General features: G+C 37.6%; 2 protein-coding genes across 2 annotated transcripts in view; one reads left to right on the top strand and one right to left on the bottom strand.

Moving 5' to 3' along the window:
• Positions 1–3,029: 3,029 nt before the first annotated feature.
• On the bottom strand, positions 3,030–6,982 carry LOC131951607 (uncharacterized). Its single transcript, XM_059313938.1, has 6 exons — positions 6,887–6,982; positions 6,395–6,496; positions 6,073–6,207; positions 4,919–5,074; positions 4,467–4,643; positions 3,030–3,256 (listed from the first exon to the last, which is right to left on the bottom strand). Exons 2-6 carry the CDS (start codon positions 6,447–6,449, stop codon positions 3,030–3,032), a joined length of 750 nt encoding a protein of 249 aa, XP_059169921.1. The 5' UTR covers positions 6,450–6,496; positions 6,887–6,982.
• Positions 6,983–13,290: 6,308 nt separating this feature from the next.
• The window catches only part of LOC131951606 (receptor-type tyrosine-protein phosphatase T-like), a 21,034-nt gene continuing 15,092 nt past the window's right edge, over positions 13,291–19,232 (top strand). The window contains exons 1-3 of the mRNA XM_059313937.1: positions 13,291–13,477; positions 15,923–16,120; positions 16,465–16,602. Of these exons, the coding sequence (XP_059169920.1) occupies positions 13,291–13,477; positions 15,923–16,120; positions 16,465–16,602 (523 nt within the window). The remainder of the gene's footprint in view (positions 13,478–15,922; positions 16,121–16,464; positions 16,603–19,232) is intronic.

Raw genomic sequence — 19,232 nt, 5'->3', positions numbered from 1 at the left:
GAGGACATCAACACATGGTTACAGGACATCAACACAGGGTTAGAGGACATCAACACAGGTTTAGAGGACATCAACACAGTGTTAGAGGACATCAACACAGGGTTAGAGGACATCAACACAGGGTTAGAGGACATCAACACAGGGTTAGAGGACATCAACACAGGGTTAGAGGACATCAACACAGGGTTAGAGGACATCATCACAGGGTTAGAGGACATCAACACAGGGTTAGAGGACATCAACACAGGGTTAGAGGACATCATTGTTAGAGGACATCAACACAGGGTTAGAGGACATCATTGTTAGAGGACATCAACACAGGGTTAGAGGACATCAACACAGGGTTAGAGGACATCATTGTTAGAGGACATCAACACAGGGTTAGAGGACATCATTGTTAGAGGATATCAACACAGGGATAGAGGACATCATTGTTAGAGGACATCAATACAGGGTTAGAGGACATCATTGTTAGAGGACATCAACACAGGGTTAGAGGACATCATTGTTAGAGGATATCAACACAGGGATAGAGGACATCAACACAGGGTTAGAGGACATCAACACTGAGTTAGAGGACATCAACACAGGGTTAGAGGACATCAACACAGGGTTAGAGGACATCAACACAGGGTTAGAGGACATCAACACAGGGTTAGAGGACATCAACACAGGGATAGAGGACATCAACACAGGGTTAGAGGACATCATTGTTAGAGGACATCAACACAGGGTTAGAGGACATCAACACAGGGTTAGAGGACATCAACACAGGGTTAGAGGACATCAACACAGGGTTAGAGGACATCAATACAGGGTTAGAGGACATCAACACATGGTTAGAGGACATCAACACAGGGTTAGAGGACATCAACACAGGGTTAGAGGACATCAACACAGGGTTAGAGGACATCAACACAGGTTTAGAGGACATCAACACAGGGTTAGAGGACATCAATACAGGGTTAGAGGACATCAACACAGGTTTATATGAGATCAACGCAGGTTTAGAGGACATTGACACAGGGTTAGAGGACATCAGCACAGGTTTAGAGGACATCAATACAGGGTTAGAGGACATCAATACAGGGTTAGAGGACATCAACACAGGGTTAGAGGACATCATTGTTACATGACATCAATACAGGGTTAGAGGACATCAACACAGGTTTAGAGGACATCAACACATGGTTAGAGGACATCATCACAGGGTTAGAGGACATCAACACAGGGTTAAAGGACATCAACACAGGGTTAGAGGACATCATCACAGGGTTAGAGGACATCAACACAGGGTTAGAGGACATCATTGTTACAGGACATTAATACAGGGTTAGAGGACATCAACACAGGTTTAGAGGACATCAACACATGGTTAGAGGACATCAACACATGGTTACAGGACATCAACACAGGGTTAGAGGACATCAACACAGGTTTAGAGGACATCAACACATGGTTAGAGGACATAGACACATGGTTAGAGGACATCAACACATGGTTAGAGGACATCATCACAGGGTTAGAGGACATCAACACAGGTTTAGAGGACATCAATACAGGGCTAGAGGACATCAACACAGGGTTAGAGGACATCAACACAGGTTTAGAGGACATCAATACAGGTTTAGAGGACATCAACAAAGGTTTATATGAGATCAACGCAGGTTTAGAGGACATCAACACAGGGCTAGAGGACATTGACACAGGGTTAGAGGACATCAACACAGGTTTAGAGGACATCAATACAGGGCTAGAGGACATCAACACAGGTTTATATGACATCAACGCAGGTTTAGAGGACATTGACACAGGGTTATATGACATCAACGCAGGTTTAGAGGACATTGACACAGGGTTAGAGGACATCATTGTTACAGGACATCAACACAGGGTGAGAGGACATCAACACAGGGTTAGAGGACATCATCACATGGTTAGAGGACATCAATACAGGGTTATAGGACATCAACACAGGGTTAGAGGACATCAACACAGGTTTAGGGAATAGCAAAACACTTCACTTTATCGGTTTCAAATAAATCTATGTATCCTTCTTTTACACGACTATACAAATTATTGTGAAAATTCGACACTTAATTTAACTTGTCTTGTTATTTTTTTTTTCTTTATACTAAGACAAAATCTATTTGTTAATTGTTTTATTTTAATTCAATGAAACCAAACCACCAAAAGAAACGTTGCCTACCTCCGTATAGCTCTACCTCACAAAGGGTTAGTATCTCAGGCACAGTGACCCTAACAAATGAAACGGGCGGCCATGTTGAAACTCGTGTCATATAGTACACGTTTCTGGTCCTGTTGTCATTTGTGTGTGAGTACACGGTCGTGTTATTGTCCCAGTGTGCTGATAGTTTAAATGTACTCAGTCGTTCACCACAACAATCTGACACGAATGTAATCAATGGAATAATATGCTAGAAAATACAATTGTTATGTTATAAATAAGGGGTCATCCATAAATGACGTCACACTCGTAGAAGGAGGGGGGTCCGTAATTTTGTGACGATGTGTGATGAGGGGGGGTGGTGGTCAGATGTTGCGACGTCACACTTTTGAATTATAAAAAGCAATGTTAGAAAACGAATTTTAGACGTTATTTCGCGTTTTAGATAACTGTTTTAATAAATTGTAGGGGCCTAATAGTTTAGACAAGATTTTAGAAAAATATCGATGTTTAAAAAAAATTCAACTGCAATTTTAGGGGGGGGGAGGTTGTAGGTTGAGGTGTGTGTGACGTCTGGCTTTTTGTGACGACGTGTGACGGAGGGGAGGGGGGAGGTAAAAATCGTCAAAAAAAGCGTGACGTCATTTACGGATGACCTCTAATACAATTTTCTCTTAAAAAATGTATACATTTATATTTTTATTTCGAAAGTAACTAACAAAAGTGTAGTGGTTACGCTATGAATTTTAATAAATCGTCGGTAACCATGTTGGTGTAACGATAAGAAACATAACATTCAAAGTTTGATAACTCGAATTACGACTGTTATTCCCGTAACTCATCAGCTGCTGATGTTTCTATACTTACCCTTTCTGTTGTACAGAACGAATCTGTTGATTGACTGAGGGGAGGTTAATCTGACCTCCCATGTAGGGTTCTTATGATCCGAGTCCGAATGTGTGCAGGATCCACTGTTGTAGTTACCGTTCCTGTTGCCGTCAACTGCCAGTTTTGAATTGAAGGGTCGACTAGACTCATTCGTGGCTTGCCTGAGCGCCACATTGCGACCTAACAAGGATACATGTAAAGATAAATAACGATGGAGTTATAAAACAATAGTTCTTTGGTTTAAATTTGTGTGAAAGGACAAAACAGTTTCAATTAATGACTAACTGTTCATTAGTGTTGCCGCTGAGCCAATATGGCATAAAATGCTCACAGAGGCGTAGCTTGGGGAGGGCGGGTGGGGCGGCCGCACCTGGCGCCGACCTTAAGTGGGCGCCAAAAAAGGTAGAAAAATTAATTTGAAAGCTCATTTTAAGCTGCATTATTGAATTAGCCACAGTCAAAATAAACGACTACAAGGCTTTACACAATGATTTAACACTTTGTGGCACCGAAATATAAAATGTTACGGGATAGTAACTGGTAAGAAGCGCTACAAATCTTTCCGACTGGGTGGGCGGGGGGGGGGTCTTTTTCACAGACAGAAATAACTATTTATAGAAATAAGGCGGGGGGGGCGCAAAATTGATAGTCAGCCCCGGACGCCGGATTAGGTCGCTAAGCCTCTGAATGTTCAATATTAAATCGGTTATCTACGGTTTGGACTGTATAACCCTAACGAAAAACCCCATCAGTTAAAGATAAAAAGAGCCACTTGTATCAGATACATTACAATATGTTTGCTCTATTTTTTATGTAAAATAAGTGGACCACTTAACCTAATTTCCGGATGGACGTATTCAAGTTCAGGACACAGGTCTAGTGAGACATCTTCCGTCTCGAATTACCCCAGTGAGGTAGGTGGTAAAAAATTTACTTCAGTGAGGTAGGTGGTAAACAATTTACCCCACCGAGGTAGGTGGTAAACAATTTACCCCAGTGAGGTAGGTGGTAAACAATTTACCCCAGTGAGGTAGGTGGTAAACAATTTACCCCAGTGAGGTAGGTGGTAAACAATTTACCCCAGTGAGGTAGGTGGTAAACAATTTACCCCAGTGAGGTAGGTGGTAAACAATTTACCCCAGTGAGGTAGGTGATAAACAAATTAACCCCCCCCCCCTCTGACATAAGTGGTAAACAAAATAACCCTAATCGACTTAAGCGGTAAATAAATTACACCCCCTTGACGTAAATGGTACAAAAAAATTACCCACTCAAGTAAACAATTTACTTACTCCCCTTCCCCCGAAGAAAGTGGTTAACAAATTACCACCCTTGGCGTAACTGTTAAAAAAAATAACCCCTCTCTGACGTAACTGGTAAACAAAATTACCGCCGCTGATGTAGACACTGCAGACGTTGAGTCCAGGCACATAGATGTGAATGGTGTGGACGAGCGAACTAGCGTTACAGTACACGTCTATTGTCTTCCTGTCATAGTGGGAGACGGTCTGGTCTGGACACTTAGTGGCTGACCCGTTGAGTCGCACTTCAGGCTCGGTGGTGTTTACTGACAACAACATAAGAAGTGATGTGGTACACTTGGTTAAATATGAAACAAACCAAACCTTCTTCACGGCATGAAATAAATTTTACAAAGTATTGTCCTCTTTTAATAATGCTGAAATTGTTTTTAAAATAAATAACCAAATCGGTTACATTTCAATTTAAGCTATTGCTTTTTTTTACATAAATTCAATATTAGTACGATCTAGTGAAAGTTTGCATTACAAAGTGTATCGATCTAAAGATAAGTACAAGATAACAGAGTGATTGTTGCAGTACCTTTATCCCGAACAATCAACCTGATCCATGATATCTCAAACCTTGCAGATTTCCAAGATATTTTTAGATTTTGTACAAACGTACATGTGTCCTCTTGTTCGTCTGTTGCTTCTGTGGTAGGTTCAATGCCAGTAATATTCATGTTTATCAAATTCCCTGAAATTTAAATAGTGTAAGCTAACTCATGTAAATTACAGATATATAAATCACAGGTATATAAATACACAAAGAAGGAGGGCATCATTATAAGACATCAAAACCTTTATTCAAAACAAAATTTAGCACATAAAACCAGAGTTTCTTCTAGGCATCTCTTGCACCCCCCCCCGAACGAAATGATATTTATATAGAAAATATATACTTTTAACAGTGTCCGCCCCCCCCCCCCCCCCTACGAAGAAAGTCTACCGCCCCCCCCCCCCCCCCCCCCGAAAATTTCAAGTGTCCCCCGGAGAAAAAAGTCTGGAAGAAACCCTGCATAAAACCCTTTGAACCCAAGGCATTGAAATACACAAACAACGAGAGCATAATTATAAGACATCAAACACTTTATTTAGAACAACATTCTGCACATAAAACCCTCTAAAAACTAAGGCACAAATTTCTGGACATAAAACCATTTTTAATTAATTACAAATTTCAGCAAGATGTTTTACAATCGGTAGATAAAACTTCGATTTACTTTCGTATGACGTATGGATTTTAAATTGCGTGTAACCGTTTGTTTCAATCAACCTTTAATCATTAGTACTCAATGTTAATGCTATCAATAATTAAAATATTTTTGTCAATATAATAGTGTAGAATATAAAATTAATTGTAGCAAATATTTAAGAGGTAACAATTACCTGTGTTTTGCAATATATTATTGAGTTACTACTGAAAAAGCTATATCGGTTCTGTTTTTGGAACAATATATCTGACCAACAACAATTTTAAAGGTAAATTTATCTACTCACCCTGATATATTCGACAAACATCTATATTAAAGTGAATGTAATCTACTCACCCTGATATACACGACAAATATTCAGGTTAAATATTATCTGTTCACTCTAATATTTCCGACCAACACACATGTTAAAATGAATGCTATCTACTCACTCTGATATATCTAACCAACACACATGTTAAAGTGAATGCTTTCTACTCACAGTACTGACAAGACGGTCCGAACCAGCCCTTCTGACACCGTGCTCCATCTCTACACACTCCACCACCATCACACATCTTCCTCTCACAGCGGCACATGTACTCACAGTTAGGCCCGAACCAACCGTAGTCACACACTGAAACATGTGACAACGTTACTTATGACTGTCAATAGCCTCTCTGTGTTCATGTGAAGCATGTACCTAACAACGCTAACTAGCTACACTATGAGAGATTTATTAATTGATCAAAAACTTGTCAATTAATGTTAACAGTTGTTTGTTCTATATAAATTAATTAAGTTAATTAATGTAAATAGATTACCTGCTTCTATCAAAGTTAAACGTAAAACACCAAGTGTTAGAACACAGAAAATCATGTTGATAACGTGTCTAGTTGAACCTTACAACATTCCTATACATACATCTATAAAATAAAAGATACATATGCATATATATATATATATATATATATATATATATATATATATATATATATATATATATATATATATATATATATATATATATATATATATACATACATACATATATATATATATATATATATATATATATATATATATATATATATATATATATATATATATATATATATATATATATAAATTCTCGCATTTACAAATGTATAAGTGAGACCATAAAAACTGTACCATTCAAAACAAATTCTATACTGCTAGATTATATTCACTCTTTTGACAAAATGTTGAAATCGTATGCCCTAAAGGTTTTTCCCCATTCAATCAATTAATAAAAAAAAACATTAACTCATGCAGATATTTCTTTCATTACTTACCAAATACGTTTTACAGCTGCCTATCCGTAAGTCGTATTCAGGTATGAAAAAAAAATTAAACACACAAACAACACAACGCAACACGGAAGTACATTACTATCTTGGCAACTGGCTCACAGCTATACAAGTACGTGTGTCGTAGTGAATATAAGGGTTTGTCACAGTTAATGTAAGGGTTTGTCACAGTTAATGTAAGTGTTTGTCACAGTTAATGTAAGGGTTTGTCGCAGAGAATATAAGTTTGTCACAATGAATATAAGGGTTTGTCACAATTAATATAAGGGTTTGTCACAGTTAATGTAAGTGTTTGTCACAGTTAATGTAAGGGTTTGTAACATTTAATATAAGGGTTTGTCACAGTGAATATAAGTTTGTTACAGTGAATGTAAGGGTTTGTCACAGTGAACATAAGTTTGTCACAGTTAATATAAGGGTTTGTCACAGTTAATGTAAGGGTTTGTCACAGTTAATATAAGTTTGTCACAGTTAATATAAGTTTGTCACAGTGAATATAAGTTTGTCACAGTGAATATAAGGGTTTGTCACAGTAAATATAAGGGTTTGTCACAGTTAATGTAAGGGTTTGTCACAGTTAATATAAGTTTGTCACAGTTAATATAAGTTTGTCACAGTGAATATAAGTTTGTCACAGTTAATGTAAGGGTTTGTCACAGTAAATATAAGGGTTTGTCACAGTTAATGTAAGGGTTTGTCACAGTTAATATAAGTTTGTCACAGTTAATATAAGTTTGTCACAGTGAATATAAGTTTGTCACAGTTAATGTAAGGGTTTGTCACAGTTAATATAAGTTTGTCACAGTTAATATAAGTTTGTCACAGTGAATATAAGTTTGTCACAGTTAATGTAAGGGTTTGTCACAGTAAATATAAGGGTTTGTCACAGTTAATATAAGTTTGTCACAGTGAATATAAGGGTTTGTCACAGTGAATATAAGGGTTTGTGACAATAAATATTATGGTTTGTTATAACGAATATTAGGGTTTTTCACAATAAATATTAGGGCGTATATCTATACTACCATATACTATTTCTTTGTTACGGTGTATTATTTTTTTCTCAATGCGTGCATAGATCTTAAAATGTAGTACAGTTGTTCAGTCGCTTTTGAGTACCGATTTAGTTATATATTAGTATTCTATATTCGTCGGTAAATCGCATGTATTTAATTGTTTGTCGGGCGTCGGCGTGGTCGAGTCGGTAAAGCTCAAGTTTGTCAAACCGAAAAGTCTCGAGTTCGTACCCTCGGGCAGATTAGCTGGGGACAGCCATTCTGCTATGAGAGACAACTCCAAAATCCAACATCTGCTGCCTTGTAAATAAAGAAAAGCAGGTTGAAATCGGAGTCAATGGCCTCAATGGCGCATAACCAGTTGACACGTATCCGCTATTGTGTTGGTTGGGGATCCTTTCCAACTAAAATTAACAACGAAGAAGAATCGTTTGTAACACCAAGTTATCTATTTCAAAAAATTAATTTAGCTTCTCACACTTCTATAGAGTTTTTAAATAGTAGAGGCTTTATTATACTTACAAAAATATGATTATTGTGTTCGTAAACAAAATATATAAAATGTTTTTAAAATTTCATTTTTTAGATGTGTATAGACTACTATTAAAAGACAATAAAAATAACTTGACAAAATCACATGCGCACGAGCAGAAAGCACGGACAGTGTGTACAAAATCGCAAAAAGTTTAGATCCTCTAGTGCGTTATAGCGATATTTAAAAGAAAAAAAAACTTCTTTATTGTGTCAAGGTTTATGTCACAAAGCTTTGTCATCAATTTCTTGGTCTATGTGTCAAGTTCGGTCGTGTTGTACAGACTTCGTTCTCTAGTTTCGACCCAGTCGGATGTAAAAAAGAAGTAAGTTGGGTTGTAAAAAAGTGTATTAAAACAGAATAGAACATAATAAGAAAAAACATAACCAAAATTTAATCTAACCAAAAATGATATATCAACGTCGCCGATAGAAGCTAATTCATTATGCAACACGGTGTCATCTAGCATGATGTAAATATTCATTACTTTATATTTTATATGAGATATTTTTCACAGTCAATATTGTAACCTTAATTATTTTTTAACCCGCCATTACCTTTATAATAAAAGTGGAAGCAAAAACAAAAAGAACGGCAACAAAAAGTCAAAATTTGAGTTTGTTCTACGCGTACTTATCTTATATTATTGAAGGGAAACAACTCACTTTTTTAAAAAAATCAAAATTTGATTAATTAGGTTATCTCGCTTTGCCTGCATCTTGATAACTCGGAACGCAGCATTAAAGGTAAAGTAACTTGTGTAAATTTACACCGGTTTCGATCTTTAGATTAAATAATTTCCATCTATTTTCTAAACATATATCTAGCGTCTTGAAAGTCTTTAAAAAAATCGTTCTGATATTTAAAAGATACTAACACATCTTTTAATTAATAGTTTTACACAGTTTATATTTATAGTGACCCAAACTATTTCTTCTGTTGCGAAAAAAACGTAAGAATCCCAATATCACAAGTCTGCACGGCTAGGTGCACATTTACAACATGTACAAACGGGATACAGGTAGCCCTCGAATCACAGCCAATGTGGTAGAAACACAAAGGTGGGGAAAAACAGCAGATATAAAGTGCTACAAAAATTATTTTCGATCTCTACTAAAAGGTTGACGAATGCCTTTGTCAATGGTTTGACACAAAAAGTGTCTTTTATACCGTGATTTTTTTTCAAGCTTATATTAAACGGAAGGAACGTTTTTCCAGTGTAAATCAAAGGATCGGTTATTTATAAATTTGTTTTTTTTTTATATATCGTAATATTAAAAAAAAATTTGCTAAATTGGTCGCAATCGTAAAATATGTGTAGGTATATGGTTTATATGGTTACAGTTATACTTGGCTTTTAGTGAAACCAGAAGTAAATGTATTATTTATTGTTGGGCTCTTCTGTCTAGGCATATGCTGGACAATACAGCGTATGGCGCACGATACAACAGACGTGATAACACATTACGATATGCAATGCATAGCACTCTCGTCCACGTCTTCCTCTAAAACAACACGCCAACCAACTGCCACACACCCTAGCACACGCTCTGTCACCCGTCAACTGACAACCCTCACGTGAACACCTCTCGCTTTACGTAAACACCCTCAACCAAGGGCTACAACTATATACAAACGGAGGGTACATGTCGTTCGAGCACACAACACACACAATCAGGGGACGCTAAATGTAAGGGACGCAACAGTTATCCCTTTATTTTTTGTTAAATCCAGTTTAGTTTTAATGTAACGAAGCTACAGTTAGATCATAATCTGAGCTTTATTTGAAGAGTTCGATAGAAAACTATATATTTACTTCGACCTTGTTCAGAGTAATAATAGAAATATTAGTTATTTTAATGTGTTTCGTCGAATATAATCAATGTCATTGTAAATGCAATGTTGAACACTAATCAAATAGTTTTTATTCATAATAACAAAATAGCCTCAAAATCAAATAGCATCACTTGTATGACGTTATGAAGTTAAAAACATGGACCGATCAAAAACAAGAATTTACATTACGACTTCCTTACTTTCAAGGCATATTGCTACTGAAGTCTCATTCATTTTGATGCACGTTAGTCTATTTTGTTTTTGTTGTTATTAACTTGTTGATTTCAGTATTGAACACATATTTTAGCGAATAGAATTGTTAGTGCATGAATGTTAGTGTTAATTGATAATCGATCATGAATAAGGATCTACTAGTTTTAGATCTAGATCTGTATTTAGTAATTAATTAACATATTGGTATACAGATGTCTAGTTTCTACTCTAAACTCTTAGTTTAACTATAATCTAGAATGGATAAAATCGGAAATAATGTGATAAAATATTATTATATTCAGCAATGAAATATCCAAATTTTACAAAGAAATAAAATAATAAAATAAGAAAAATACTTCTCACACTATTTATCAAAATATTGCGTTTTAAAAATTGAATTCTAAACAAAAACGATCTGTAAATTATAAAAATGATTATAGAGTAATAGCGATACAAAAATTGGTTTATATAATTCAAAATTTTGTTTAGAGACATTTTTCAATTAAATGCACGTAAGAACGACGGTTTAATACTGAGAACATGGAACACAGAATGTCATCAGGCTTTGTTAAGGTTGTCGTCATCTTGATGTGGTGTGTACTGTCACATTCTACAGGTGAGTGAAAAATATTCCTCGTTATGGCATGCACTGCTGTAAATTGTTTTACTTACTTTTGCTCCTGAGAACGAACTTTGTTTTAGTCATATATTGCACAGTTTTTTAAGCTATTTAGCTTATTGACACAGCAATCCAAACATAATAGTATTTGTATTGGGCCTATTGATAAGATAATTTGTGAACTCAATAGTAACAATACAAAAACCTGATGTCTGTGTCTTGACAGAGTAGTAGCAGTTAGTTGATGGGTTTATAGTTTTTACACTTAAGTTGACGGTTCAGAAAGTTTAGCACCAACACAAACCAACACAATACACAAGCTCATACCCTGATGTCTGTAAACCCTAACAATACACAAGCTCATACCCCTGATGTCTGTAAACCCTAACAATACACATGCTCATACTGTGATATATGTAAACCCTAACAATACACAAGCTGATACTGTGATGTCTATAAACCCTAACAATACACATGCTCATACTGTGATGTCTATAAACCCTAACAATACACAAGCTCATACTGTGATGTCTGTGTCCTAACAGACTGCCCCCCAGGCTTGTTCGGGCAAAAATGCCAGCACAAGTGCCAGTGTAGAGGGAACGGCGACTGTGACCCCATGGGGCGTTGTGAAGCAGGGTGCGCCCCCAAACGCTTTGGTCATGCTTGTCAGTTCGGTAAAAAAAATATTTCCATTTTTATCTTGCTTATAAGTCTTACACTTTTTTATTTAAAAAAAATAACATGTTCTTTAGAGATGTTAAGAAGAGATAAGTTTTATATATTCTCAAATTGTCATCGTAACAAGATTATTATAAAAACTATAAATTTTATATTATAAGTTCTCATGACAACAATTTGCATACATAACTGTAGTTTGAATAATAATTTTTAGCGGCGGATATTTACCCAAGGGCCCACGTAGACTACCCAGAGCCCTCAGATCTTCTAGAATGTTCCAGAGGCTTTGTCACACTAGCTGTGAATAAATTAACGAACACTTGGGTGAAATTCCCGATTAGTAAAGGTAAGTTTTAAAGCTTGATTGGGGGACAATGGGGCCAAGGTCAACAGCTGAAGCCACACCTCCGCTAGTTACCCCAATTAACTCCTACAACAACATACACGTCAACATGCCCGCTGTCGCTCGACCAGTCGCTTCCCTTGTTACCCTCGTATGCTCCGTACAACATACACGTCAACTAACCCAGCCTCGCGAAATACTATCGTATATATATACCCACACACGCTGAGATCCGTCCCACTTACACACCTTTCGTACATATCACATCACCAGAGAGAGAGAGAGAGAGAGAGAGAGAGAGAGAGAGAGAGAGAGAAAGAAAGAAAGAGAGATGGAGAGAGTTTAAATGTAAAAGAACTTTCGTACACATCACATCACCAGAGAGAGAGAGAGAGAGAAAGAAAGAAAGAGAGATGGAGAGAGAGTTTAAATGTTAAAGAACTTATTAACTGCGTATTGTATGGACAAATACTTATTAATTACTCTAATCAGTTGTTTCAAATTGATTTTGGTTTAGTTTTAGTTTTTTTGTTCCCCCCCCCCCCTCCTACCCCAGATGCGGAACAAGAAAACTTGTACATAGCCTTTACCGGTAAGGACACAACAAGTATATGCCAGGACCTGCCAGACTTGAGTGTAGCGGCCAGGGACTTTAATTTTATGTGCACCAGCCCCTATACTGCCATCAACACTACCATCAATTTACGGGATAAAAACAACGCTACACTTTGTAAAATATACATCGCTGGAGGTCAGATTTTATTTAATACGTTATTTTATGTTTAAGACGTAATTTGTTTTTTTATTAACAAAAACATATTGCTGAAAAACGAATTAATTTAATTACTAACAAAATATGTAAAAATTATTTTTAAAATTGACCTTACGACATATAGCCATTTAAAAATTTAGAATATTGTTCATTTAACAATAAAATGCTAAAAGTGTTGTATGTCATCTTGCATACATTATTGAAAGTTATTTTGTATAAATCACTGATAATCATTAAAAACTGCTTTTATTTATCTGATAGTCGCAATAATTACATGTAATTTATTTGCTTTAAAGCCCTGATAATGGCAAGCATGATTATGGTAAGAAAATTCGATCATACTCATAAAAATATGTTATTCACATGGTGTTAACCCAATGAGAAACGTTACTTTACCTACTGTGCCTGTAGCGCAGAACATTGCAGTGATGCAGCATATCGTGCAGTTTCCCAACCCTTCCCATCTCGCTGACCCCAGCTCCCAGTGTTGGTTCTCTATGTCCGGGACCTACCAGCTGACCAACCAGAGTTATCTCTTCAGCCATCTCATCTACCAGCATCAAGGTGAGCAGCTTTCATTGGGATGGTAGTGTTGGTACTGTTGATACTGTTCACGGTGTCCACCTCGACGGTAATAAATGGTGTCACTCGTTACTAAAATTGATGGTGTCACCCGCTGCGGTAACTGATGGTATCACCGCACTCCCTCCTACAATCTAGCATGTTCCATTTAATGTCACTCATTTCCCTCGATATTTTGACATTTTAACAGTAGAAACCATTGTCTTGAAAGTAATTTATAGAGTCTTTCAGTTCTACAAATGATGTCACCGACTGCCGACACTAATTGCACCCTACGTCTCTACCATAGACGATACTAAATGTTCATTTTTTTTCCTATTTGAATTTCCAAAACTTTCCCTCCATTGATTACAGGCATTAGGCCACACCTCTCTAGATCAAGAATATCAGGCCGCAACTCTACAAGTCACACGAATTAGGCCTAACCTCCATAGGTTACACAAATTATCCCCCGCCTCCCTAGGTCACAGGCATTAGGCTCCACATCCCTAGGTCACAGGCAAGCTCCACTTCATTAGGTCACAGGCATTAGGCTCCACATCCCTAGGTCACAGGCATTAGGCTCCACTTCCCTAGGTCACAGGCATTAGGCTCCACATCCCTAGGTCACAGGCATTAGGCTCCACTTCCCTAGGCCACAGGCATTAGGCTCCACATCCCTAGGTCACAGGCAAGCTCCACTTCATTAGGTCACAGGCATTAGGCTCCACATCCCTAGGTCACAGGCATTAGGCTCCACTTCCCTAGGTCACAGGCATTAGGCTCCACATCCCTAGGTCACAGGCATTAGGCTACACATCCCTAGGTCACAGGCAAGCTCCACTTCATTAGGTCACAGGCATTAGGCTCCACATCCCTAGGTCACAGGCATTAGGCTCCACTTCCCTAGGTCACAGGCATTAGGCTCCACATCCCTAGGTCACAGGCAAGCTCCACTTCATTATGTCACAGGCATTAGGCTCCACATCCCTAGGTCAAGAGCATTAGGCTCCACTTCCCTAGGTCACAGGCATTAGGCTCCACATCCCTAGGTCACAGGCATTAGGCTCCACATCCCTAGGTCACAGGCATTAGGCTCCACATCCCTAGGTCACAGGCATTAGGCTCCACATCCCTAGGTCACAGGCAAGCTCCACTTCCCTAGGTCACAGGCATTAGGCTCCACATCCCTAGGTCACAGGCAAGCTCCACTTCCCTAGGTCACAGGCATTAGGCTCATCTTCCCTAGGTCACAGGCATTAGGCTCCGCTTCCCTAGGTCACAGGCAAGCTCCACTTCCCTAGGTCACAGGCATTAGGCTCCACTTCCCTAGGTCACAGGCATTAGGCTCCACATCCCTAGGTCACAGGCATTAGGCTCCACTTCCCTAGGTCACAGGCATTAGGCTCCACTTCCCTAGATCACAGGCATTAGGCTCCACTTCCCTAGGTCACAGGCATTAGGCTCCACTTCCCTAGATCACAGGCATTAGGCTCCACTTCCCTAGGTCACAGGCATTAGGCTCCACATCCCTAGGTCAAAGGCAAGCTCCACTTCCCTAGGTCACAGTCAGGCTCCACTTCCCTAGGTCACAGGCATTAGGCTCCACTTCCCTAGGTCACAGGCATTAGGCTCCACATCCCTAGGTCACAGGCATTAGGCTCCACATCCCTAGGTCACAGTCAGGCTCCACTTCCCTAGGTCACAGGCATTAGGCTCCACTTCCTCAGTTCACAAGCCTGAGGCCACACCCCATAACTCAATCGTCTTAGCCCAAACCTTACTGACATGCTAACCATTTAAAACAATTACGAACTAATTCTTAATGGTCTCTATTTGAACCCAGTTGAAAATGTGAATAACAAACTACGACGGTGATCTCACCTATCAATATGTATTGTCATCTTTGTATTTGCCAGACTCAATCATATTATTTTTTAGATCTTTAAAATATAATAATTTTGGAAAAATCTGCTAATTTTTGGTTGATAGTTAAGTCCCAAGATAAAATAGCAAATAATATTACAAATAATGTAGTAGGCTACTCGAGTTAAAGTAAGTACTCAATGAGGCCCCAACGATAAGGGCAGAGAGTTTTTAAAATATAGGGGATGAAGAAAAAAACAACACAAAAATTAAAACAAACAAACCAAATACACGGAATAAGATTAAACGAGTAGTCAAATTCTTTGTTTTACTGGAATTCAGTGTTTCTTCCAGACTTTTTTCTCCGGGGGGGGGGGGGGCGGACACTGTTAAAAGTATATATTTTCTATATAAATTATATAAATTTCATTTCGTTCGGGGGGGGGGGGGGGGGGGGCGTTAAAAAAAATTTCGGGGGGGGGGGGGGGGGGGGCTTCGCCCCACCGAAGAGATGCCTGGTAGAAACTCTGCTGGAATTGTTATGTAAGCTTCATCACTAAATTCGTCTTACGATTCCACCAGACAATTTGAAAGACGTAATACGATTTCAAATGTCAAGACTGGACGAAAGAGGAGGCCCTTCAAGTCGGCTGACCTACTCCATCCCATTCAGTAGTTTGTACACGTTCACATCCAGTTTCCTGAGGGCTGGGTGGGAGGTTGACGTGTGGGTGGAGAGATACAAAATCTTTTATTTCTGTAAGAATATGCACTATCTAGGTACGTAGGCCTATGTTATTAGATGGTAAAAACATTAACACCGTTTCGCTCAAAATGTGAATGAAATTATTTAAAATTTCTTGGACATATTAACTGACACCCACTTTTACATATTTTTATTAATGCTTACTCTAAATTCCTATTGCCTAGACATTTAGCTGCTGACAACATAATATAAAAGTCACATTACATTGTTTTGAAACTTAATACGAGTAGAATAGTCGCAAACAGATGAGGCAGAATTTTGGAAGCCTAATTTATGACGGGAAAAAAAAGATACTATGTGGAAGTGTTAATTAATGCATCAATAATCATTGCTATTGCCATGTGTTTTTTCGTTAAAGAGAACTTTTGTGAAACGAGTAAATTCGGGTTAGATTGTGAGATAGCTTGTCCATGTAACAGCAGCAACACTGAATGCTTCACCAACCCCGGGCCTTGTACGGTCAGGTGCCCTAAAAACTATGTCCCATGTAATGAAGGTAAGTAGCTCGCTGTTCTGTGTACTATCTACAATATATAGGGCACAAAAATCTATATCCGATGTAATGAAGGTAGGTAGCTCGCTGTTCTGTGTACTATCTACTATATATAGGGCCCAAAAATCTATATCCGATGTAATGAAGGTAGGTAGCTCGCTGTTCTGTGTACTATCTACTATATATAGGGCACAAAAATCTATATCCGATGTAATGAAGATAGGTAGCTCGCTGTTCTGTGTACTATCTACTATATATAGGGCCCAAAAATCTATATCCGATGTAATGAAGATAGGTAGCTCGCTGTTCTGTGTACTATCTACTATATATAGGGCCCAAAAATCTATATCCGATGTAATGAAGGTAGGTAGCTCGCTGTTCTGTGTACTATCTACAATATATAGGGCCAAAAATCTATATCCGATGTAATGAAGGTAGGTAGCTCGCTGTTCTGTGTACTATCTACAATATATAGGGCCAAAAATCTATATCCGATGTAATGAAGGTAGGTAGCTCGCTGTTCTGTGTACTATCTACTATATATAGGGCACAAAAATCTATATCCGATGTAATGAAGGTAAGTAGCTCGCTGTTCTGTGTACTATCTACTATATATAGGGCCCAAAAATCTATATCCGATGTAATGAAGGTAGGTAGCTCGCCGTTCTGTGTACTATCTACTATATATAGGGCCCAAAAATCTATATTTGATTTAATGAAGGTAGGTAGCTCGCTGTTCTGTGTACTTTCTATTATATATATAGCTCAAAAATCAGGGGCGTTGCGAGGCGGGGGCTGGAGGGGGGTGCGGACCGGACCGGGTGACACTATTTGTGCAGGGGGGGGGGGGGTGAGACCTTGACGTAAACCTACTAACTAAATAGAAAACAATGCTACGTCCAGTTGTATTAATAACCGACTGTAGATACACATCGTCACCACAGCCAAAAAACGATATCCGATGTAATGAAGGTCGGTAACTCGCGTCTCTGTGTACTATCTAGGGCTTAAAAAACCATATCCCATGTAGGTCGGCGTGGTCGAGTCGGTAAAGTTCAAGGTTGCCAAACCGAAAAGTCTCGAGTTCGAACCCTTGGGCAGATGAGGCTCGTTAGCTGGGGACAGCCACTCTTCTATGATAGACAACTCCAAAATCAAACAACTGCTGTAGTTTGTTCTTGGTTGAACAAATGCTATGGAAGCAAATCCAAAAAGAAAAGCAGGCTGATATCGGAGTCAATGATGGCCTCAATGCGCATAACCAATGGACACGTATACTTAATTGTGTTGGAGGGGGATCCTTTCCACACTAAAGAAGAAGAAGAAATGTTATGAAAGTAGGTAGCACACTGTTCTGTGTACTGTCTACTGTATCTAGGGCCTTAAAAACTATATTCAAGTAAATGGATGTAGGTAGCTCACTGTTCTGTGTACTACATAAAGCCTAAAAAAACTATAACCAGTGTAATGAAGGTAGGTTAGTAAGTCCTACTGGATCTACAATAAATTACCGAAAGACACTCATCCGAATGCGATAAATGCCCAAATAGACATTTGCCCGTACATGTTCCGTTTTGTCTTTTTGTTTAAACTGAAAGTTTTTTTTAGACAGCAATTAAAGGGCAGTTGTCAACGACGTTCAAATGCATGTTAATTACAGGTAGCTGTTTCGGATGTCTGTTCGTATGTTCTTATGATGTCGGGAAAGCTTGCTTCTCGAATAATTATTGCAACAGATGCCAAACATCAATGTCTGATCAAGGTACTCACTCAAAATATTTGTTAGACATTATTATTTTATTTTTTTATTTCAAGTTTTAAATAGATCCTATAAAATGTAGAAATATTTCTTAGACATTTTAATTTTTGTTCTTCTTTTTAGAGTTTTAAATAAATTCTATAAAATGTAGAAAATTAAAAAACGAATAATGGTCAAACAAAACATAAGGAGCTTTTTTTTCTTTTCTTATTTAGCTATTTTTTTTTTTGTATTTGCGTTTGTCTTTTAAAAATGTATTTTTAAATAAGTAAGCAAAACCGTAAAAACCATTTTAGTGTCTTCAGTAATTGTGTAAGTATTTCAATTCACCAATCATATACAAGCTAAATTTTATTATTTTCAGTGTTGATTTCGATTATATAGAAAGAAATGTTTAGCGGTTCTTCAGTATCACAACGATTTATTTTTATTTAAATTTTTGGAAATTTCCCGTAAAGGCACTTTTTGATTAGTTCATTAAGCATGTAGGCCAATACCTTTTTTATTTTGGCTTATCTAACAAAATATTTTCCAAGACAGCTAGTTGTAAACTCCATTCTCTGGAATATATTATATGCGATTGACGAAAACATTATGTCTAACTTTACAGGACAATCACAGTTTGTGAACATTGATTCCAACACTTGCGGTAGAATGATACTCTCAATATATATATATATATATATATATATATATATATATATATATATATATATATATATATATATATATATATATATATATATATATATATATTTATATATATATATATATATCTTGAGAGAGATAAGGAAGGAGAGAGAGGTAGTAAAAACATATGTTATTACCTTTTGCACACTTCACAGGGTGTAAGACGGGATTCTATGGGATAAAA

The sequence above is a fragment of the Physella acuta genome, unplaced genomic scaffold (genome assembly GCF_028476545.2).
Source record: "Physella acuta isolate Inbredline_101_S28 unplaced genomic scaffold, ASM2847654v3 ptg000816l, whole genome shotgun sequence".
NCBI lineage: Eukaryota > Metazoa > Mollusca > Gastropoda > Physidae > Physella > Physella acuta.
The sequence above is the reverse complement of the archived record's forward strand: the minus strand, read 5'-3'. Positions and strand labels throughout refer to the sequence as shown.